At 42.9% G+C, this 25,368-nt stretch overlaps 1 protein-coding gene across 1 annotated transcript; it reads right to left on the bottom strand.

Moving 5' to 3' along the window:
- Window positions 1–649: 649 nt before the first annotated feature.
- On the bottom strand, window positions 650–24,210 carry cgnb (cingulin b). Its single transcript, XM_084380150.1, has 20 exons — window positions 24,027–24,210; window positions 17,057–18,201; window positions 16,883–16,971; window positions 16,728–16,797; window positions 12,123–12,220; window positions 11,669–11,801; window positions 11,339–11,551; window positions 8,990–9,138; window positions 7,621–7,741; window positions 7,170–7,382; window positions 6,523–6,606; window positions 5,715–5,972; window positions 5,459–5,629; window positions 4,790–4,951; window positions 4,512–4,601; window positions 4,324–4,407; window positions 4,104–4,222; window positions 3,798–3,906; window positions 2,979–3,142; window positions 650–2,739 (listed from the first exon to the last, which is right to left on the bottom strand). Exons 2-20 carry the CDS (start codon window positions 18,170–18,172, stop codon window positions 2,604–2,606), a joined length of 3,579 nt encoding a protein of 1,192 aa, XP_084236276.1. The 5' UTR covers window positions 18,173–18,201; window positions 24,027–24,210; the 3' UTR covers window positions 650–2,603.
- Window positions 24,211–25,368: the final 1,158 nt, after the last annotated feature.

The raw sequence follows: 25,368 nt of genomic DNA, 5'->3' as shown, positions 1-25,368 counted from the left end.
GATATTGACAAAAAAAGATGACTGCGTGCTGTGAAGACATTAATCTTCTGAGAAATCCACTTGTTTTGTCTAACTTAGTCTGCTGAAGCCTCACGTCTGAATGAAAAGAGGAATGATTGCGGTAAGAGAAACCGGCTCCAAAGATCATAAGGGAACCTGACAGACTAAATAAAGTTGTTAACCCATCTTTACCTGGGGACTTTTATTGCACACTGCTCTGCCTCATTTCTCGTCCTCTCACCTGTCTTTAATAAATGCTCAAAGCAACAACATGTAACTTTCTCAGGAAATACAGATGAGTGTGGAGTCTCATTCCCAGGTAGTCAAATACTGACACTGTGGGTTGACACTGGACCTGATGGAAAAGAGTACAGCACACGCACCTTTGTCCAGACTCAAGTTTAGCCCCTTTTACGCTGTCTTTTCAAGGCTGGTTTATTGTGCCATTATTCTGCCTCGCCGTCAGTCTAAAGTTACAGAGGCTTTTGTATGTTACTTTTGATGCATCTATAGGTATCTATCTACCTATCTTTCTCACAGAAGTTACATATTGTTGCTTTAAAATGCCCCAAAACCCCTCTAAAATATGTGTATTGTATAATATACGTATATTAAGAAAACAAAGAAGCGAGAACAGGAGGAAAACATATAATATACCTCTTTTTATTGTACACACGGTCCAAAATTTACTTCAATTTTCTGTCAAAAATTTGGGGAAAACTTACAAAGCACCGCATTTCAAATGTCACCAGCAGCTCAATAAACATTTAACAGCATCCTTACTTGTAATAGCCCAAATAGAAATTTCAAAAGTGACATGTTTAAATCGTAATAACACCGTTAAAATGTCATTAGGAGATTATAATCAACATTCATAACGTAACGGCCAGGTGCAACGTAGAGAAATGTGGAATGCTTCCAGAGCTAATGATTCTCTCAGTAGGAATTTTTCAGTAGGTGCGAGCACAGGCAAGCGTATAAAATACTTCTTAAACCATTACAGCAGCAGCATATAAACAAAACACATGCAGACACAACAACGAGTAAAAATAAAGACATGAAGCGGATTTTTAAGGCATCTGAGTGAAAACGTGCACACGGATCAAGCTTAGCAATATATTAAACCGCATCGGAAATACGGTGGTTAAAGTAGAAAATTTATAGGGAGAGGATTAATCTCTGAGGACACAGTGCTACTGTACGTACATCAGCCCAGTCACCAGAATGACATTTTGTTGGCAGTTTAAGTTTCTGTAAACCAAAGATACTTTCAAACATGTACGTGTTTATTACTTTAAGGAGACCACGGGACAATTTCCAGCCGCTTTGTTGTGACCAAAACGAGAATTTAAGCCAAAACAAGATGTTTTCCGAACCAAGTGGTTTAAACCTAGTGCCTAAACCTAACAAGATTGTTGCAAAGAGGAAAATTGAAACTTGAAACTAAAGACAGCTGCAGCATAAAGAGACGTAAAGTTTGAACTTATCTGTTGTTTTGTGGAAACCTACTTTGCCAACACTTACTCTGCCGATTGGGTTGCGTATATTTGATTGTCTTGAGAATGCACAGCTAATACAGCGTATAAAATATAGGCTCAGTTTAGGCGGCCCGTCATCGTCACATTCAAAAGGTAATAAAACGAACAAAACATCACTTTCAATACGCAAAGAAACGTTTGCAGCTAATATCAACACTGACAGAAGTAACTCATCATGCGTAAGAAAACACAGATATAAGACCGGAACAAGAGGAAAAAATAGGTCGCACTTTATTTCAGAGTACACTGATAACATGTAATGAGGTGTACTTTTGGTCAAATCAGGTAGAAGAATAAAGAAACGCTTTAAACCTCTAGGCAAGTTTAATAAGGGTCTCACAGGGAGGAGGTAAAGATGGTCTTTGCTCTATTTTGCAGTACAGTTTTCTTGTAATGTGTCGCTAATTAACCTCCCCTAATTTAAAAAGTCTAATGAGGCGCTAACAAGGAAGCATGTGGTTATGTACTAGTAGTAGTAACCAACAAACCCCATGGGACCTACGGGGAACATCCAGGCTACGAGAAACTATGATGTTGTTTCACTTTATTTTATTGTACAGCTTTATTAAGACCCTGTGGTAAACACGTATTAGTGTACTCTAAAATAAAATGTGACCAAAAAATACGCTAACGTTATTTTTTGGTTTAAAAGCAATTTTCAAGTCTACTGTATGACCTCTGATCTGAAACCATGCCACAGTAATGTGCTACCACAGTAGTGTACAGTAACTATAGTCGATACAAAGAAGAGACAGCAAAGATCCTCTCTGAAAACAAGCTGAAACACATGAGAAAATAATTTTCTCTCAAGACATCTCAAGACAGACAACACACGACAATACTGAAGCAATCGTAATCACAGCTGAAGGCTCCAAAAACGCAATCTAATTATCCTGACGACCCGTCTCTGGTGGACCGCCGTGCTAAAAATAAAACCAGGAACAACTGCAAGGCAAATCTGTAGTGCATGGCAACCGAGTTCTTCACAGTCCTTGATGCCCTGAGTACCTTTCTCTGACTTACAAATCTTTTTTTAGGTCTCTTCATTCACGCCGTCGTCTTCCTTCAGCAGTTGGTGGTCTGCAGGTGGCCCTCGTTCAGGATGGAGGTGATGTTGCTGGTGTCGTAGAAACCGTCCTCATCCTCGGAGCTTAAAGCGGACGAGCCCAGAGCTGCACGATGCGTCTGCTGCGATCTCCGCCTGAGAGAAAGCAAACAGCAGAAAATCCACAAACATTGACTCAACTCTTCTACTTTCATACACTGCAGCGCGGTGAATGCAGCCATGTGTCCAGCTAGTTACTATAGACTGCCATCTAGTGTAAAGAGGACACATAGTACTGACACTGGTTACTTAACAAACTCTGTTAAGTTCTGGTTTTTGTGACCTAAAATGATCTAACATCAACAAGAATTCATGCAGTTTGGACCATAACACACTTAAGTTCAGTCTCCAGGGCTGTGACTTTGGCATGCAGCGCCTCCTGGAGCTCCTGCTGCTCCTCCAGGTCCCTGAGAACCTTCCTGCGGACTCCCTCCAAGCGCTCCACCTCCCCCTCGCTCTCGTCCACCTGTCGTTTCAAGGCCTTCACACGCAGTGACAGCTGGGGATGAAGACAGGGAGAGGCAGGGGGTTAGAGGGGAACAGAGGAGGTCACAGGTGAAGACGTGGGGGAAGGAGTAAGACGGGCAGAGGGGTTTAATGGCGAGTGGGTTTGTCGGGGAGTAGCTACGTACAAAAAGGCTACAGGAGCAGAAAGACGATAGGGAAGGGGAGGTTAGGGGGAGTTCTGGTGACCGAGTGAGGTTGGGTCAGGAGGAGCACAGATGAGATTAGTCTTTTGTAAAAGAAGCAATTAAGCTCTGCTTGAACTGTGCTAATGATTAAACAGCATGTGTGTGTCAAACGGTATTAATCAATAACTCTTACGGCATAATTACAATTGTGTTAAACCAGTAAATTAGTACAAACGAGTCAGGTAAAAGTCAGGAACCTTCAGAAAGCTCCAGGAAAAGTACATTTTTACCCGTCTGAAATAAAAAAATATTTTGGAAAATACATTGCAGCCCTTGCACACACTTACTAATGTCTCATTTCTAAAAACAATCCATCTCTAAGGACTTATACTGCAGCACTGAACAAGCTCTCGGTCAACCGGATAAATGAAATGTTATATTCAACAAACACACATGAGAGCGGTATCAAGGAGCAAGAGACAAACACGAACGACAATTTTATGTGCTCGTCTTGATATTTACCTGATCCCTCTGCTCTACGTGCTGGCTCCTCTCCTGGTCTAACGTGGCGTTCAGCTCCTTCAGTTTTCTCTCCATTCGTCGCTGTGACGCCTGGATGCTGCTCTTCTCTCTGTGTGGAGAAATAAACATCACGATGAGGGCTGCTTTACTAAAAAGAAGCCTTTCAGTGAATTAACCATGAGTGACAGCCTGTGAGAGCTGACTTTTGTTACTTTGACTCAGTGAAATACACCCCAAAAGAGTAAGACTTCAATACTAAGAGAGAGACGGTTTCCTTTTTGAGCTGTCATGTGTGTTGAGTCAGACCTTTCTTCACTGCGTAGTCTCTCCTCCAACTCCTGAATTTTGTTTTCCAGCAGGCTGATTCCAGCTGTGGGCCGAGTCTGCCCCTCCATGTCGGCCATACGAGACTTCAGCTCCTTCAGCTGGGAGAGGACGGGGACAGGGAGGTGAATAAACTACTGCTGTAGCAAAAAAAGCTCCTCTCACTGTGTGTTTGTTATGGTTCTGATTGAATGACCAGTACCTGTCTCTCAAGTGCACTCTTGTCCATTTCCAGGTCATGTCTGGCTGAACGCTCCTGCATCAGCTCTGACCGAAGCTGGTCCACCTGAGAGGGAGAAGAGAGAGACGATATCAGTCAACCTGTTATCAGATTAGGTGGAGATGCTTCTTGCTTATTTGCATGTGTATTCAAATGTTTTTATGCGGCACCTGATCTCTGCTACGTGTGACGCGGTCGTTCAGGAGCTCCGCGCTGCTCCTCTCCTCGTCCAGTTCGATCTCCAGTGTCTTTATTTTATCCTGTGAACCGACAGATAAACAGATTCACATACTTCTTTTTTTTACAGCTTATCTGCCTAAACTCAAAGCTACTTGATACCCCTGACCATTTCTCACCCCTAAACTCCATATGCTGACACTGTATCCCTAATTTAGTCCCACCCAACTTTAGATCCCCCAGTTCGTGACCTTTGACCTCGAAGCCTCACCTCCAGGCCCCTGATCTCCCTGGTGCGATCAGTGTGGGTGCTCTTCTCTGTTTCCAGTTCGCTCTCTAAGTGTTTGAAACGGTTGTTGAGGAGGTCTCTCTCCAACTGGGCGCTGTCTCTCTCCTCGCTGCACCCCAGCAGCTCCTTCTTCAGACGGGAAACCTGAAAAACAAGATGGAGGGCACCGTTAACGACAACCTCATATGGCTTGTAGCGTAAATTATATGCAGGACTTGAGTTATTTTAGTTTTGCAGATAGGACAGTTACTGAAGTTGCTTAATGTTAGATGCTAGTTTCCACACTGTTTCCCCCGTCCCTACAAAATATAGACGAGCCTGGTGAATGTAACTCTTTATGCCGGTATTTAGTCATAAACCAAAATGTTAGACCATATGATGGTGATAGATGAAAAGTCAGGGGATTACCAAACTCACAAGTATTCCCATCTGGGGAACATGAATGCCTCTACCTATGGCCAACAGGTAGACCGACATTGCGCTGCTCACACGGCTAACAAGGCTTTTAAACTGCTTGTATTAGAAAAACAGGCTGAAAGGTAAGTTTGTATTGTTGATCTAGTATTTTCACAAAACATACTAAAACAATATCAAACTTTTAAAATCTAACTTTTCCTTTTCTTTTCTAATTTTCACCCTATCCGTCCTCACCTCCTCCTGCTGGGCCTTGAGGTTGCTCTGAGCCCTCTGCAGCTCGGCCAGCCTGTCCTTGCTGTTGCGCTGGGCTTCCTGCAGGTCCTTCCTCGAGCGCTCCCTGTAGTCGTCCAGCTGTGTTTGCAGGGCGGCCACCGACTGACGGGAATCTCCCATCATCAACTCCATCTGACGGACACGGTGAGACACGGTGGTGAATGACTGAACATCTCTACATATGTCAGGACGTTATTCCAACCTCAAGCTCCCACACCTCTTTGTTAATCTTCTCCAGGGCTCTGTCCAGCAGCCTCTTCTGCTCCTCCAGGTCACTCTTGCCCCTCCTCAGCACCTCCCTCTCCAGGTCTCTCTCCTCCAGCCGCCGGGTGAGCTCGTCCCTCTCTTTAGTCAGCCGGGTGGCTCCTCTCTTTGCCTCCTCCAGCTGAGACTTCAGGGAGCGGTTCTCGTCCTCCAGAGCCTCCACCGCCTCCTCAGCCTCCGAGCTCCGGTGCGTGCTGGAGTGAAGCCTCGTCTGGAGAAAGACAAAAAAAACAATATTTACCACGCTGCAAACGAGTTTGTATTTTTCCAGCATTTTCAACTCTGTATTGTTATATGTTTGGCAAGTGAAATAGGGGGAGCGGTACATAATAAAAGGCTTCAAAAGACAGTTAAACTGCATTCAAACTTCAGGCCTAAATCTAACTCTGCATCCTCAACATATGTTGATTTGTCTTGGCTTTACGCCTACACTGATTTGTGTATGCCTGCGCTCGTCACATGATCATTTCACATCAAAGTTAACGAGATTATAGCACTTAAAACAGCTGTAATACGTCGCGGCTCCAACACACAGTGAGCACAATGCACATCTTATGCAAATTCCTCTTGGAGGGATTATTTTCTGAGCTTAAATGTTTTGAGTTTTTCCTTGGATCTAATTTACCTCACATCTCTGGGGTTGAAAATAGAGTCTGTGTGGGAGGCCGTTTCTTTTGTTCTCGTACAGTATGTCTGTTTAGATTATTTTGCATGCATGTGTGTGTGTCTGTACAGCTGCAAGTCTTTTTTGTGTGCATTACCACGCGGGCCAGCCTCTCTCTGAGGCGAGTGTTTGCTTCCTGCAGCTCAAGGTTGGTGCCGTCCACGACAGTCTTTCCTGAAGACTGTGGAGAGGAAAGGATGAAGAGACGAAACACGCAGAATTAATGACTAGTTAGTTATACAAGATTATAAATACCTGAACTTTACTTTAAAACAATGACATTCATCTAAATGAATGCTCTAATCCCCTAAAGTAGACATATTCAGGTTCATCATTTCATTTTGGGTTACTACTAGAATATGTTTACATGTTCACTAGTTTTCTCAATACCAACTCTCCTCTGATTGGTCAGCTCATACATGCCTGAGCTAGCACCACTTACAACAACAGAGCAGCTGTGCTGAATCAATTTTTACGTGCCAAACTAGCCGTGAAGCATAAATTATGCTAATGTTTGACACGGTGACGCAGTGTGATGTCACAAAGTCACAGAATTAAAGGCGGGACTGCTGACGAGGCGTTTCAGGAGCGGTGTTTTCTGTGTTCTGGTGCGAACTTTCAAGACCTTTTACGCACAAGAACATATATAAAACACTGAAGGAAAGGGAAAAAATGAAAAAGCATAATAGTCTTGAGGTGATTGTTCTATTTTCTAGAAACTGTCACTTCTTTCTCTAGAGTCACCTCCTTCGCCTTCTCGAGCGCCTTCTCCAGCTCAGCCTTGTCTTTCTGCCACTGCTCCTTCAGCCTGCCGATCTCAGACAGAAGCTCGGCCTCTTTCTCTCCGCTCGCTTTCTTCAGGGCTTGAAGTGCCTCCCTCTTCTCGTCTAACTCGCCCTTTTGTTTGTCCAGATCGGTGCGAGCGCGCCTCAGATCATCATGGCAACGCTGAAGCTCCTAGGGATAAGCAATCAAAGATGAATAATGTGTGTGTGGTGAGGAGGAATGTGGCTGGGTGCAGAACAGTGTATTTGTATGACTTTGTGTGCATTTGTGCGGGAAAAAATGAATCAACCCAACCGTTCTGACGGATTAGAAAATAAAGATGCTGTAAGACAGAAGAGGTGAGCTCCTGTGTTTCACCCACACAGCGAGCGTAATCTCTGCTCCTCCTCAAGACTGACATGTGAATTACCTCTGCCGAAGAATGGTCATCGTCAGATGCAGGCATTTGTTTCTTCATGACGAGCAGTGAATCCTGAAGATCCTTCAGCTTGCCTTCGAATTCTTCATTCTCCAAACGGGATTTACGCAAGCTGCGGAAAGAAAGTAAATGCTAAAGAACACACAGTGGTAACAGAGGTTTGATAAACTACACACAACACACTGCAAACACACGACACGACAAACAAAGCACAAGGGTAAAACTACTGCGCTACACCACTTAAATGTAGATGCATAATTTATTTCTTCAAAATCAGTTGTGTTGCTTGGCAATTAAAGGACAAGTTCACCCAAAAAATGAAAATTCAGTCGTAATCTTTTCGTCCCCATGCCGATGGAAAGTCAGGTAAAGTCTCGTAGTCCACCAAACATTTCTGGCGCTTTCATTTTTGGGTGAACTTATCCTCTAAATCAGGAAATGATTTTCAAAACAATCAAACGATGATTGATCAATATAACCTCATTAAGACAGAATCAGAATTTCTCATTGCCGACTCGCTTGAAGGATCGACATGATTGGGTTTATAATCAGCGGATGGCTGTTAGTGAAAGGTTCATCGATCTGATGATCAAAAGACGTCATCAGATACAAAATCCACTCTGACATTTGAGCTTCTCGAGTGAATTTCAAAAGAAAATACGTCAAGTTCAGATTTTGATTTGAAAACGGACTAAAAACTACTCAAACCAAACACAGTGAGACTGATTTTCTCCCTCACATTCGGCCGCTGAAGTGCTTCCTGCTCCTGCCAAATGGAAAGTCAAGTGAAAGAGTGCATGCATTAAAAATAACTCAGGAGAAATGAGCCAGAATCTTCAGTATATCCACGTAGAGTATGGTTTAACAGATTGTCATTGAGTCTTTGAAAGTCTTTGCCTGACTGTAAAAATATCAAATACAACGTGGTGCGTTTGATGCCTGACTGAGGCTGCAGTGTGTTACATCTGCCAGTTTAATACAATAAAGAGCAGCTGAGAATATGTGCCCGTTTCCAGTGACACAGTCGTCTTTCTGCTGATGTGTTTGTCTTTTCATGGATCCAAAGTGATGCTACGGCTTAGTTCAGCATGAGAGCTGAGAAATATACATGTCTATCTGAGGTTTTAAGAACAAACACGGATTTACCACCATATTCATGGTCTTTGAATGTTACTTCATGCTTATACAGTACAGTCCTTTTTGATTTCTTTGAACACTGGAAGTTTATCTGCTTTTACGCTGACTGAACAGGGTCACAAATGTCTCTGTTGTCGATATCTGTTACGGTCACCTGCCATCACTTCATACGTGTTAAAATAAGGCACATAATCACATAAACATCCGACTTATAGACACTAACTCCTGCGTGGTGTTGTGCAGCTCCTGTGCGGTGGCGTCCAGCTCCGTCTTCCACTGCTCCCCCTGATCTCTGCAGCTCTCCAGCTCTTCCTCCAGGGTCAGGATGGAGGCGTTCACCCTCTCCCTCTCCTCCTCTATCTGGTCCTGGGACTGAAAGGTGGCCACACACAAACGCACACAGAAAAATTATATAACAAGTTGAGGGAGTGGGTGTATGACACAGAGCCTCACACACCCAAATCTAACACACTCTCTTTTAGTTCTTCATGTTCAGCACAAGGGAACAGAAGAACAGAGATCCTTTCGTGTTATGCCTTCATCAGCGTGTCTTCAACGTCGGAAAAAAAACCCCAAAAACTTCTACATAAAAAATAACGCCAGAAAATATCAGACGAGATGGAGCTACTTTAATCCTCCTCACGCCAAATAAATCACCGCATCAAAAAGCAGCTGCCAACCTGTCTGCTTATTTCCTGCTCTCGGGCTGGATGTTACTTTTTTTCCCTGACACTGCTGTTACGGTTTCCAAATTTCAAAATGCATAATGATCTATTCCTGCATCTACGTATCTGCCTCAAATTTCCTCTACACCACAGCTTACAAAAATAGTCCACTGGCGGAAACAGAAGCTCTAAGATAAAAACTCGGCTGGAAAACTTTTGCGCTGCAATCACACAAAGCAAAATTCTCTTTTCTGACTCTGCTCACTAGGCTCAGCCTGACCGTATGCTGCCCTGACTGAGTGTTTGAACGCTGACACATAATGACAGCACAAAACCTGAATGTATAATTGGGGCGGATGCAGCATCAAAGCACAATTTAATATCGCCTTAATAACGCATGCAGGACACACAAAGTGGCTGACAGGAATAACCTGACTGTTCTCCTGCTTCACCTGTACAAAGAGATACTCTGAAAAGAAAAAATGTTCTGAATGTTTTTGTCTAAATCTGTGTGTGATCGAGGGATAACATCGAGATTGCTGCATTGCAGGTTTTGTTGTAACTGTCAAAGAGATTGTAAATCCTTCCTGGTTTATTTGTCCTGTAATCTGCCGGCTCTTAACTGTAAAAAACAAACACTGAGTTGGTTTAATTGAAAAAATGTAAGTTAATCTGCTGCCTTAAGAATGTGGTGAACCGAAGTTCAGTTGAATAATTAGTTCGAAGTCTTCTCTGAGTTTTTGTGAAACCGAGTGATCTGAATTTGAGAAACCATGTTCAATAGCCTTAAAGGAAAATTTGACCTAAAAATGAAAATTCAGTCAGTATCTACTCACCCTCATGCTGATGGGGAGTCGGGGGAGGTTTCGTACTCCACAAAACATCACAGCAAAACAGAGTTGCAGCTTTCTCATCAACAACACAAGTAAATGGGGACTTAAAAAACATAAAATGGCTCCATAAAGGAGACTGACAAACTGCACAGAGCCATTGTATTTAAATTTTTCGGTTGTTCTTTTCATGTTTTTTAAGTCCCCATTTACTATAGTTATTCGGGAGAAAGCTGCAACTCTGTTTTGCTGTGAAGATCCAGGAATGTTTTGTGGACTACAAAACTACACCTGACGTTCAGTCGGCATGAGGGTGAGTAGATAATGACTGAATTTACATTTCTGTGTGAACTTATCCTTTAAAGACACACAGCAAGTGTCCGGCATAGTGCTGTCTTCAAACTAACAAAAAGAAGGGTCTCATCTGAAAATAAAAACTAGAAACTTAAAGGTTAATCAACTTAAAAATAAATAAAACGTGTGTTTGAGTTGAGTTAATCAGAAAAGATGAGTTGATTTCACTAAATTTCTGTTTGTTTTTTATTGACCTGCTTGTTCTTTTTCAGTTTACTGACTTGCTCGTGTTGGCTCAGAGTTAAACCTACATATTCCAGTTTTACTGGACCGGTTACTTCCTCTGAGATTACAATATCTCTTTCAGGGATCATCTGGTCAAAAACACACTCATCCTCCATCAAAGCAACTGCACAGGTCGTTCGTAAGAACTCACATCAAACAAACCTGAGGATTTATATATTTTTTTCACTTTAACTGATCAATATTCTTGCAGTGTAACATTAGTCGACATCGGAAGAGGCAGTTTTTAAAGTCTCTTGGATCGTCTTTGTTTCAGCTGCACAGTTTCTGTGCTTTTATCTTTGTCTTCAGTGTTTTTTAATCATATCTGCTAATGAGTTGAACCTGCACTCTCAACGAATCCAAAAGACATTTTTTTTTTATATTTTAAAAATGCACTAAAGTTTAAAACCGATGAGCTCTCAGTAAAATCCAGTCCTAACATAAGAGCTTCAACACAGTCCAGTTTTTTGTGACTGACTGCAAGAGATCGTGCTTCACCTGTGTGACCTGCTCCATGGTTTGCCTCAGGTTCTCCATGTCCTGGCTGTACTGATCCCTCAGGGCCTCCATCTCCCTGTCATGGCACTCCACCTCCTCCTTTAGCGCCCCCTTCAAGGCCGTCAGCTCCCGCTCCCGCTGGTGGAGGATCTCTTCTTGGCGCTGACGGAGCATGGCGGCCTCGGCCAGGTCGGCTTGCAGACTCATCACATCCTGCAGAAAGAGAGGAAACAGAGAGAGTTAAGTGTAAGTGTGCAAGTGTGTAAATGTTTATGTGTGTGTATGTGTGTGTGTGTGTGTGTGTGTGTGTGTGTTTGTGTGTGTAAGCACCGTCTGCAGTGAGTCTGAGTGAGGTGAGTTTTCTGAAACCCTCCTCAGCTCCTCCTGAAGCTCAGCCAGCTGATCTTCATGCAGGCGCAGACGAGACTCCGACAGCTCTCTGGACATACGCTCCTCCGCCAGTCTGCGCACACACACACACACACGTACGCACGCACACACACACACACAGAAACACACACATTATTAATACTGCAACACCAGACTCATTAACAGGCTCATCAGTCAAGCAAAAGTGAAATGATCCTTTGACAAAAAAAAAGCCACAGGAGCTTTTAAATGCACGCGTGATGCATGCAAAACACACACACATGCGTGCGCACACACACACATGCGTGCGCACACACACACACACACACACACACACACACACACACACACACACACACACACACACACACACACACACACACACACACACTCACACACACACACACGTCCTTACTCATCATGGGCCTGCTGCAGGTCTTTCTTGTAGCGGTTGAGTTGCTCCCGAAGCTCCTCGAGGTTCCCCTTCTTGAAGACCCCATCAGGTCCTCCCCTCTGTTCAAAACACGAACACACACGCATTGAACATGTATACACACATCGCTCACACACATTGAGAGTGTGTGAACGAGACAGAGGGTGCGACAGAGAGATGGAGGACAAAAACAGAACACAAAGACGTAGAGAGGACTGGAAACTCGTCGACCTTGCAAATACATAATGCACTCTCTATCATCGGAAACTTTAAAAGAAAGAAAAACCCCGCCTTTGGATTCCTTGCCCTAGTTTCTGACAGTCAAAAAATCTTTGGGAGGAAGAGGCCCTGCCAGTGCGCTGAGACATCGTCAAACAGACAACCCCCCCCCGAACTTAACAACTCTTTCTGACAGGCTGCAGGCGAGCAGAGTCGGAGCAACGTCGCCCACACCGCTCCGCCGTTCGTCAAGCCTCCCTCTTGCTGAAAAGGAAGAGCTGTACAAGAGCAGCCTCTGCCCATGAAACCTCTCTTATCCTCCTACATACTCATTACAGGGATGCACACACAGAGACAGAAGAGAGAGACAAAGCGAGGATCACGGACGGCTGTGCTCCTCGGGGGACCTCGCAGTGCCGTTACTTATCAGCGATGGATTATGAAGATGTATTTTGCACAGATTTGTTTCATTTTCTTCTCGTTCCCTGCAGGACAGTTTGTAGATAATCTCGTCCTGGGACATTTCAGCTGCTCACTGATAATTAACAGAAGATAACATAACAGAGAATATCTACAAGCACTTTAAAGTGGATTGCATCAGCTTTATCCTTGTGTGTATTAAGCATCCACTGTAACAGAGACCCTCCTGCCCTGCTGAACGCATTAGTAGTCTGCATAAATACTAGAAGATGGTGTGATTACATAATGCAAAGGAGATTCAGTGAAAACCTGATCTAAAATAATGGCTCGTTTGCTCTTGAAAGCCTCTAGTGCAGTGGCTCCAAACATTGGGGTCAGGACCTGCCCAAGGGATCACAAGATAGATCTGAGATGCTTAAAAGAATAGTGAAGCAGAAAATAAAGGTATATTTTGAAGGCTTTCTTCTTAACGTTGCTTTTTTCTCATGAAGTGATGAATAATTTTACTGCACCAGGGCCCTTAAAAGTATAAACTTGCAAAGTGAGAGGAGAAGCTGGTTTCCGAAAGTGTTTTTCGCCATTCTGTATTCTGATTTCAAACTTTTCTATCAATGATATCCTCAATGTAACTTCACATAGAAACCCAACACTCACCCGGATAATATAATTGCCAGATAAGTTACATTATGGCCATAAATTGGAGCCATCTTGACTTTGTCTCTGAGAAATCATGTTTTGTTCATTAGTTTGGCATGGAATACTACAATACCCATGAGCCTCAGCTGCTGTTTCTAGAAAGCATTAATGTTAGCGGCACCTGTAATGCAATTTTAAGCCTGTTTCCTGCCAAAGAGCACCTTGGGAGTTGTAGTTAAGGAGAGCTCAGTGATTACTTTTGAACTTATGGGATTAAAAAGTGGATTTATCTTCACTCCCGTTTATCAACCTGACTGCAGCAGTGATCTGCGGAGGTGACCTCAACTGTCGGGCGTTTATGTTCTCTGATGTTGATTACTGACTGGAGCTGGAGGGGACATGTACTTTAATTCATGAATGTAACCTTACAGAGAGGAGAGGGGGAAAAGGGAGAGAGAGGACCGGTGTCTCTAGTGAGTGCTGAGTTAAATGATTGACCTGAATTCAAACACACAGACACACACACACCCTTGCTGCGTGATGTCGCTTGCGAGCTAGTAATGTAAATAAACGCAAATTATCCCACGGTCAAGTCTTATTCATGCTGTGTTTAATCTCGTTGGCCGACTTCCCTATCGTGGTGACAGGCCACCAAATGACACTACTTGTGGATTTCTCTGCGTTTGAACATTCATGGAAACATTTAGGATTATTTAAGTGGTTCTCGACATGTTTATGCAGAATTCTTACATATTATATCTTTAACATAGGTTAAGCTTCATGATGATGCACCCTGGGAGTCCTAGTTAATTTACCCCCTTTAATCTTCATGTGCACCCAGTTAAACTTTAAAATGTTTAACCAAAGAACCAGATATTTTCTAAAACAACTTTTGATCCTTTGTTATTATAATTGAATTCGAGATTCATGCTGATTCCAACCGTGAGTCAGATTATAGTGTTTACAGGAAAACTGAATGAGTCTTTTATTTATGGAACCAAAAAAGCTCCTCCTACTTTGCAAATCTATTCAAATAAAACAGGGAATTATGGCGCCTAGGCTGACATGATCATAGCCTGTAAACATGTGAGACCTGATTGAAGACACACACAAACATCACTATCTCGGACTAACGTAACCCAACACACCAGCATCCGATCCCCAATTAACCAGGAGAACGGGCAGGGTGTCGGAGCGTTAACTCCATCACTCTCCCACTGACAACACATTAACTGGTAACACTGCATTAAACCAGTCAAAACACATCACGAGCACTTAGAGACAGCCTCAGACATTAGTGGTGCAGAGGGAATGTGAACCCTGCTTTACAGTACACTTGTGAGTCCAAAAGCCTCGAAATGCAAATAACTCTCTCTGAAGTCAAAGACCAAGCATGTATTCGTAGATTAGTCCGGACATTTGTTGCATCACAGACGCCCCAAAACAGTTTTTGGAGGAGCCTTTTATAGTACACACTCATCTGATCCCGCTCTGATCTTATGTTTTGGCTTCATACAGACAAAAGCCAATGTTTTGGTTTCGAGGCAGAGCTGGAAAATAAATAGCCTCGAGCTAAAAACACTGTAAACCCCTTCATCCCGCGGTTAGATGTCGGCCGTGGATATTTCAGTCGCTGTTACTATCGCTTCTGAAGAGCCTGAGATGACTGCTCGAAAGAGAAATCCGCCACTAAATCTACCAAAGTGCTCAGCATGGTTACCGCCATGAAAAACATGGTGGTTTTCTACAACGAAAACCCCTCCGAGAAAGATCTGTCCCATCCTGCGAGCCAACCCCCGGCTGGTGCAGGGTTCCAGTCCGACTCAATTATTGATGGCTCTCAATGACTGCGTCCTCAGCACACACTGAGCCCTCAACAGCTTCCCTCTGCAGGTGCATCGTTGCCAAGAGACAAGACGGCCAAATGATTCGCAGGCAGCCATGGTCACAAGTACATAACAAGGGATCATACATAATCAAGTGCATGTAATATAAGAGGCTGAGCACACAAAGGAATAACTTCTGAATGCAGATTTATGCAAAAGGATGCAAATTTAAAGGACGTTGTGTGCTCGTGCTCATAAAAACACACGGCAATCTATTTTAATAAGGTGTCACAGGGGCACAAAGGAGCAAAGACGGCACCAAAATTGACAGAGGAGCACTCAGCATGCTGCTTAATTTTCGCATTTTTTGGCCTGCCAAAAGAGGATCCTTGGAGACAAAGTGAATGAAATAGGAAACTTCATATTCTGTGAAAAGAGGACCTGCTGCCAACCATCTGTTAGCTCCATCACAAGAGCTGCTCTGCCGAGAGGAAGACGCTCATCCCAGACACGACTACTTTCAAACTATTTGTTTGATCAACGTGCTGAAACGGCACACCACAGAAGCTAATTGGATTACGTGCTGTTATTCATGTCATGTCATGTCTTTGTGTTATATAGTGTATGTAGACAATCGTTTCCGGAAGACAAGACAAGCAAACTTATTATGAAGTAAGTATTTTTGAGGCAGGCACTGCTACGACTAGTTTCACCACAATCATAATAATAATAATAATAATTTCTCTGAAGATCTGGTTTATTTTCAGTATTCGGGTGTTTTTTTACCATCTTACTTAAATACAATATAACAGAGGCAGCCACGATAGCCAGCTGCTAGCTTGTCTATCAATGTAAAAACAAATTACTTTACATTTTGTGAAATATTCACCTTCTTGCCAGAAGTTGATGAGAAGATCAATACCGCTCTCATGTCCAGCTAGCTGTTCCCAGTCCTTATGCTAAACTAAGCTAACAGGTCACTGGCTGTAACTCAAATATTCATCTCATAAATTGCCTCCAGTGATGCCACCCATTGGCTATGTTGCATTGTGGGTAATGTAGGCACCAGGTTTTGAAAAGGAAGAAGAATGCGTGGAATAAAAAAGGTGATATCTCGATTTCTACTGTATTGATTTTGATCATTTGTTCTTAAACTGAGTCCAACAGCGTTATAAAGCTGCATGATAGACCAGTGGACTGCTTTTCAAAACCTGTTGCCTACATTTGTGCATTTGTTGCACTCCCCAAGAGCTGTAAACACAATTTAATGTGTAAAAGTGGTGGCATTATCCTTTAAAAACCCAATCTAAAAAGCGATGAAAAGGAGACTCCTACTATCACATTGATACTGTTTTCTAGTTCTGTTTAAGAGTCATGTGTATTAGTAACACACAATATACATTTTTGATGATGTAAAATGATATGAAATATGTCATAATTGTTGTATGTAGTCAAGAAGGCGACTGCCTTTAATGTTTTGTCGTACCTTGTGACTGCTCGTTGTGTCGTAGACCAGGTTGACCTTTCTTTTGAGGGATCCTTCACTCTCACTGGTGCTGATCAGGAAACAGTGGACAGAGGATCAGAAAGGAAAAACACATGCACACATACACAGTAACATCATTATATCAGTTTATTTACCCGTCTTTAAGGATGTTGAAAATAGCTTGTTTAACTTGAGCATCCTCCCCATCGATGACCCCGGTGCTTTGACTCCTCGGCAGTGTTTCCTATAAATAGAGAGAAAACAAAGTAAGACACAAACAAAGAGACAATTAAGTACCTGCAAATAACTTCACAATCGCTGCTACTCACAGGCTTTTTTGCCACAGCTGGACTGGTGTCCTTGGTAACAAACTTCCCTGGTGACTTAAAGCTCGGCTTGGGGGCCTCGAGCGCTGTCACCTTGGAAACTGATGCAGGGCTCCTTCCCAGGCTGCCGCTCGCTGGGGCAGATGACGTCAACAGATTGGAGGAGGTAGACAGAGGCATAGCGTAGGGATTTAGAGTCGGAGAGCTGGGAGAGGGAAGGGAAACCTCAGGCTGAACATCTTTTCTGGCATCAAGACTTCTGGACCTCCTGCGCTCTTCGAACCTGAGGCGCTGCCTCGCTCCGGAGCGGCCCCTCGACTGCGGAGCGCTGCCCGGCGTGCCGCTGTTGAACTTACTGATGAGCTTGTTGATGGGAGCCAGGGAGTTGGTGTCGATTGCTGGGATGGGCTCGCCATCAGTTGACGCTGGTGGAGGTTTTGACTCCGAAGGGGTGTCTTTACTGTGAGTTTTCCCACTGTATCTCCCCAAAGAGCCGGTGAAACCAGAGCCAGGTGGCTTGGCCCCTCGTGGTCCCACACCGTTTACTTTGACAGGTTTCAGCCCCGCTTCATTATACTTCTCATTACTACTCCAGTCTTTGTTTTTCTCTGCTTTGCTGGCTTTGAGTTGGGGTTCAGCCTTTGGCCTCTCTGCCTTTCTTTCTCCACCCTCCTCCTCTCCCTGTGTTCCAGCTTGACCGTCCCCCGGAGGTCTTTTCAGCGGGCTCCCAAAAATCTCCCCATCCTCATCCTCTGCTGCAGAAACAGGAGAGTGTGCTGTACTTTGAGCAGCGCTGTAGGGGTTTGTGATTTCTGCTGGTTCGCTATTAAGTTTTGGGAGGCTGTTGCAAGGTGAAGGTGGCCCTGAGCTGGGTGTGGGAGTGTTTAGCTGGACTCCATAAGAGTCACCTTTCTCGCCATCTTTCAGGACCACATACGGCTGCCCAGAGATCCCCTGAACCCGCACTGCCACCCCGTACTTATTGGTCGGAGGAGTTGCACTGTTGTTTGCTTTGGTTTTGTCAGGATAACCTCCGCCCGTGTCATGGAGGTCCTTGATGAAGCGGATCTGAACGCCGTAATCCACAAGAGGCTTCCGGTCGTTGGAGAGAGTGCTCATGTTGACTTCCTGGTTTCTGTGCAAGCAGTCTGGGCGGACAGGGAGGGGAAAGAGCAGAAATGCAAATTCAGGTGAGTTGAACAAGCTTGTAAAAGCAACGAGATCACTGAACATGAAAGTCGAGGTGCTCAGACTCTTATTTTTATCGATTTCACAGTAGAGATTTGCAGAGGAATAAATTCTTAAACCATTTGTTTTATTATTCCCTCAGATGCCTCCTTTTAACCTGCATGTGTCGCTCCTCCTTCCTACAGTTTCAGGCTTTTGTGTAAATTTCCCACTTCTTCCCAGGGGAAGTTACTCTGACTCAGCTCATGTATCAGATTACTGGAGCAGACATCTTCTCCGACTGCTCTACAGGTTGAATTCCTTCTCGACAAGAATGAATTGTATTCATGTCGTGTCAAATATGCCACCGGGGGCACTAAGAACCCCTTTGTTCAAGATGAGGCCTACTTTCTCCTGAGGGTTGGAGTGCCTCAAACACACCAATGTCATCAAAGTGCATTATTAAACCTTATTTCGACTCATTCACTGAGTTTTTGGTATGTTGTATGTTTTCAAACAGCTTGAAAACAGAGAGAGAGAAAAAAATCTTTATGTCTATTTAACTTATTTAACTGGGAAAACAGAAGAACAAGGACTTACTGTACAGTGTGTGTTTGACTTGACAGGAGTGGATCGGCTATATTTGCACTACGAGAGGCCGCAGGAACAAAAGAAACTGATACTGTTTTAGTGTTTTACTGGCAAACACTGAAACAACTTGTTTAACATTGTGTTAAAGGGGAAATCCGCTGATTCTACACATGAACACACCTCACACACACACACGATATTCTGGGTCTTTCTCTTTATTCCTGTATCAAAAGGCGTACCACAGGGTTCCACACTAGGACCACTGCTGTTTTCGATATATGTAAATAATCTCTGTGATAATTTATCAAAATCTGCTTTCTATTTTGTTTCGTTTTTATTTATTTATGTGGTTATTTGACAGGGACAGCCTCTTAGCTGTGCCAGAGTTAGCTATAAGCTAATTTATATATAGACCCTGCTGGGCAGGAGACAGAAACCATGTCTCTGTTAAGAAAATAAACATTACAGTATAAATAAACAGTTACAAGACAATACACAATCACTATACAACAGTATCAGCAACCTCAACAGACTAACGTTTTACACTGGATGGACTTGTGCGCCTAACTTCTTCATTTAGGTGCACCAATACATCATTTAGATGCATGATTGTAAAGAGGAGTAAAACTGCAAATACATGTTTTTCTTCATGTTTTTCTAAATAACAAGACATTTTTAAAAATAAACTGCTAAATTTCCAGTGCTAAGGCGGGACAGATGAAAATGTTTAGTTGCACTTGAGAGATATTAGGGTGTATGTGCGTCCAAAGCAGTCGCACCCTGGAGTCCTGATTAGGTTTCTGTTTTTAGAAACAAATCCTGACTCTCCCTCAGGCAAGGAAACACTTCATTCTGACCACCTTTTATATCATTATTGGATTAAGGTGGTCTGCTCTATGGCCTGCACTGTCACCATATTATACAGATGTTGATCCCCACAGTTAGCTTTAAATATTCTGCCCCTTGTTCCTGGAAAAATGTAGAGAAGGAACTGACATTGTCTGAGTTGATGAGTTGTTTTTCCCCTGATCTTGTATTCACTTGATACCGTGTTCACTCATTCGTAGTGTGCTGACAGCTGCATATTGTATGCTTGTTTTGTGTTTACAGTTGTAACAATATGTATGCTGCCCTCTTGCTCAGGTCACTCTTGAATTAGAGATTTCAATCTCAATGAGGCTTTTAGCCTGAGTAAAGGTATTAATAAATGAAGGTCAGTTTACTCGTCATGAGAAGAAGTACTCAGTTTATGGCAAAAGATTTTGAAAGACGTGAGCATTTACCAGAAAAACGAGGGTCAGAAGAGAATGATGCTATTTGTTGAATGATGGGAAATGTAGGATTGATCTACCTATCATCCCAAAACCCAGATATATTCTTTATGTGAGAGAAATCCTCACATTTGAGAAGCCTGAACCAGTTACTTTTGTCTTTTTTTTGCTTGAAAAATGACTGAATCTATTCAATCGACAATCAAAATATTTGCAGATTAATTCTCAATTTAAACAACTCGGTCGGCTGCGATATTAGCAGTATAAGCTCAGCACGTCCACCTTATGTGCTCTGAAAATGAGCTTGGTGATGAACACTATGAGAAGGTGAATACTCCTCCTATTGTCCCGGCTCTGTGGAGCATTAAACATAGGGGGCTATGTCAGGAATGGGCCTCCCCTCTCTCTCTCTCTTTCTTTCTGCCTCTGCCAGAGTCTCCCCAGTCACCAGACTTCAGAGTAGAGTCACTCAGGCGTAGACTGTTTACTTTGAGCTGTGCGGGAACACACACACACACACACCGGCTCGAGTGTATGCACAAACACAGACGTACGCACAAACCAGCCTTTTCCCCCATCTGGTAGCAGGTAGTCCATCTTATAAGCATCACCGAGCATTGTGTCTCTATAAGTGGCAGGAAAGTATTAAGTAAGGAATCCTGTTAATCACATGACAGCGTTTTTCTTGTATTTAAGCGCTGTTTAAGCTGCTTTACAGAGCTCACCAACGTCCTTCAACCCCAGTCTGTTGCAGTCAGCACCTACAGATGTGTCTCCCACAGGAATTAAAATGTAACCGAGTCTGACTGGCCGCTGGTTATAGTGTAACACGAAGGACCTCGGGCCGGCACCAAGGTTAGATTGGTGAATCAAAGTCGGCCTTTGTCTTTCCTAAAAAACATTCTTAGGATTCCAGACGTTCCCTTTACACACGGCATCGCGCGTGGTTTGCATTTGTATTAATAAGGACAGATTAAGAGGAAACCGAGAAGTAGGGCAACTGTAAAGCCTGCACATGCGGAAAACTGTCCACACAGGCAGTAAATAAAAAAAAAAAAGTGAGGAGACTAATTAAAAGACGACAAACCGGAGACTAAAAATACAAAGCCAAATTAATTCCCAGCGTAACAACAACAGGCAGACCGTGTTGCACACTGGACATCAAACGAACCATCTGATCCTAAAAAAAAAAAAATGGGCTTCTCTTTTTTCAAAACACGATGGTGTGACGGTCTGTTTTAAAGGTTTTCAAGGTGCTTTAGATCACCGGTCACACACAAAGCTCCCAGGTGTAAATAAGCTCCTTGGATAAATTTCAACAAAGGCTCAGTTGTTGTTGTACACGTTCAGCACTGCTTGGTGACAACTGGTTCATCTCCTGTCTCTTGTCACAAGGAATGGCTGTGTCAACAGAGACAGGAATGTCACCAAACGGGCCGATCTGCCATCACTCTTCCCTTTCTCCTCACCCAGCAGGCACTGCTCCTTTTCCCTCTGTTTCGCACCACACATCTAGTCTTCAACCTCCTGCCACAGTTTCTGTTGACCTTGGGTAGAAGATGAGCTACTTTCATACTTGGGTTGGGTGATGTGGTTGAAAGTAATGTCACCTAAAAAGATCCGCTGATTAATATGATAAACATGAATAGATTCCTGACGACTGATGTAATTGTTTTATTGTCTTTCGCTGGTTTTAGCCACTAAAAAAGAGGATTTTCCTGCATTTCTCTGTTTTATATCCATGTTGATTGATTATCTTTTGGGTTCTGGATAACCATATTACATTGTTCTGTCTTTTTATATGTCTTTTATGTGTTGTTTATGAATTTTAAAGGCCAATCTAGGGACAGGCATTTCATTATTACTACGAGTTACAATGAGCCTTAAAGGAATGACAACAGAAGGGTCTTTTAGGTTAAAGTCTTTGTTACAGGTTTACAAAATATTCAGTCCCGACTGACATGAAACTTGATATGCATATAAATATTTTAGTAGCACTAATATTGCAGAACTCAATACAAAAGATAAGCAAAGTGTACCTTGAAAGCGGTGTATTGATCAGACTCACTAAGAAACGAGTTTCTTGCGACCTTCATGAACATGATTCTGAAATCAATTTATAAATCATAATTTGTCACATATATATGCACAATCATATGATGTAATCAAACTGATGTTAAATGAAATTAATTGTTTGACTAGTATGCATTACACCAGGTGTAACTTTTCACATGTGCAAAAAAAAGCCTTGTTGAGCAAAGTTTGTTAGTTTTAAAGCATAAGTTATCTGCAAAATGTCTCCATCCCCAGCAGCAGAGAGTCTAGACTGCCTGACTCAATGATCCATTATCTGACTGAGGGCTCGTACGAGTCAGAATCTATAACACCGAACTTGGTTCTGAAACCAAAAGAATCAGAAGAGTCAGTCTGCTAGACACATAAATATGAAATGAACCTGGTCCATCCCAGAAAAACATCAACAAATCACCTCCTGTTTCTAAGTTTTTTACATTTAATTTGCTTGGGAATAATAATTAATTTACACAATTTTGAATGAACACATCCGCATATGATTCCCTAAACAAACTAAATAAACAAACTCTCTTCGTTTTCACGACTGAACAAACTGAATAAACAAACTGACCTTCACCTGTTAACAACTAGCCTCTGTTTGGTGTCTCTGCTCGATAATTAACAGAGTGTATCTCTGCAACTACACGGTCTGTTTGAATAATCGAGGAATCATAATAAAGGGAATGCTTGAAATATTCGCTCAGATGTGTAAGTGTAAGTAAATATGTCACTGGGTCCGAGTAAATTAAGTTGGCACACAGCATCAATGAACTTCCAAATCTCTAGCAAACCATAGCAACTGTTTAACTTTGTTTATATGTGGCGGACCCTGCCACCTCTCTAGTTTCAAACAGTGTTCTGGGACCTTATTTTCCTCTGCCAACAGCTTGTTTATTCAGTTATGGAAAAAATAAATATGTCTGAGTTTGTGTTATCACCTCATTAATATTGTAAATTTGAATTTCTTCTCCAAAAACTACAGTGTCCATGTAAATAGAAATAAAACAGCACATTTTCGACTACACTACACTGCTGTTGATATTATTCCAGTTATTTCAGGCTGTTGTTGTGGGTGCAGGGTCTCTTGTGTAAAACAGCAACACCATGGTAACACTAGTCCTCTCATTAAAAGTACATGTTTACCTAAACACCTCAGAGTGAGCTCCGAGTTGGGCCCGGGGCGCACATTTGAGGTCAGGACTATTTCTGGAGCAGTTTATCTGGAAGGTAACCGAGGAAAGAGCAGCACAGATGTAAACTGCAGCCCGGGCTGTGTTTCCCTGTGAGCTTCACTCATAAATTCAATAAAACCGCTTTTCAAATTCATCTCAACATGTCAGATAAAGAGGCAGCACACCGCAGAGTGCCCCCCCCCGTGCACCTGCCTGGCTCCTGGATTAATTGCGTCACACCCACCTATCCGGTCAGCCAGTATCGGTGCGCGCGCGTCGAAACCACCACCGGCTTGTTTACTCGAGCCTGCGGGACCACGAGCTGAGCACACCTGCCTCCCGCATCCTATTTGAAGCCTTTACTTTACTATAATAACCCTCTCATATCCTCTTTACGCAGCGCCGTCAGATCCAATTATAGGCAGCAGCGGACACTGAGCTGTGAGCGAACAACAAAAGGCTCCCTCCTCCTCTCCTCTCCTCTCTCCTCTCCTGATGAGCTTGTTCTCGGTCATTATCGTGGGCAGGAGAGAGCCGAGCATGAGCAAATCTAACCCTAAAGCCACAGGTGTCCATCCCTGCGTATCCACACGGTGTAAAAACACGCCCGCTCAGCACTACGGGGGCTCACAGTATGGCTCTCAGCACTTTCCACACACAAGTACATGATCAGCTGTGGAGACACTTCTGCTACCGCACCTGTGAGGATGAATCCAGGAGTGTTGCTCCCTCCTCGGTCAGCTCCGTCCCGTGCCTGCAGCAGCAGCAGCAGCAGCAGCAGCGGCAGCAGCTCTGTACTGTGTTGGTGGGATGAGGAAGATGTAACTCACTGAACTGAGGACATCGGGAAATTTCTCACTCCCCCTTCCGCGACCAGCGCAACCTGTTGCCAGCACATCGGATAGTCGTCCTCGTCCCGCCTCAGGAGCGACTCCATTGGTGGAGAGGCTCTCCGAGGGGCGGGGCCTGCTGCGGGCTCAGTTTCATCCGCGAGAATAATACAAGGGTGTGTGTGTGTGTGTGTGTGTGTGTGTGTGTGTGTGTGTGTGTGTGTGACCCATTTCCACAGAGCTGTGATGGGAAAGTACAGTACAGGGATATTTAAGTGTTTCACTTGATTGTTTTATTTGTGACATTGTTTTTTGTTGTTTGTTTGTTTTGTATTCCCCCAAACTACACAGTCCTTTAATATTCAAAACTACTGACTTTCACTAACCTTTTACATTTTTTAACTCTTTTTGTCAATAAATCATCTGAACTCATCTTCATTAAGAGGAAACTCAAAGTTTGAAGTCTTGAGTAACAATCATATCCAATACAAACGCAGAAATGTTGATCAATGCCAAGATAAAATGAATAAACTACCTTAATATATCATTTATAATCATAAATCTTAGCAGGCCTATAAGTGACCTGACTGAAAAACACTTCATAGACATATTATTTATGCTTAAATCATTTACACTGACTTAGCTTTTAATTATTTTATCGTTTTGTGCTTCTTTTAAAGGATAATGTCAGTGTAAAGTCATTATTTTCACCCTTTTTAAGCAGAAATCATCACTGTAGCTGATGCGCTAAAGGTGTAAGTGCACACCCTGTCTGAAGTGGATGCACAAGCTCGACCACACGTCATGTGCAAATATCGGCTTTTCAAATTAATTTCAATCAATCTGTTGTTTTTTTAAATGTTTTCAAACAAGTCCCCATCTACTTCAGTTGTTTAGGAGAAAGCTGCAACACTGTTTTGCTGTGAAGCTCCAGAGATGTTTTGTGGACTACGAAACTTCACCTGACTTTCCATCAGCATGAGGGTGAGCAGATAATAAGTGACCTTATCCTTTAAATATGACGTAGAGTGGCAGATTCTGATTTTCTTGAAAGAACAACTCCATGTAAAAACAAGTGAATGATTATGCATAATTAATTTATCCCTGAATATTTTACTTTTTGTGTTCGTTTGGCTGTTTTCACATGTTCATAAAGAATATTAAGTGTTTTTATCTCTAACTAATGCTAAATTATATATTTCTCCCCCAGA

The sequence above is a fragment of the Pagrus pagrus genome (genome assembly GCF_965226575.1).
Source record: "Pagrus pagrus genome assembly, chromosome: 17".
In the NCBI taxonomy this organism is placed as follows: Eukaryota; Metazoa; Chordata; class Actinopteri; order Spariformes; family Sparidae; genus Pagrus; species Pagrus pagrus.
This window is presented reverse-complemented; position numbering and strand designations above follow the sequence as displayed.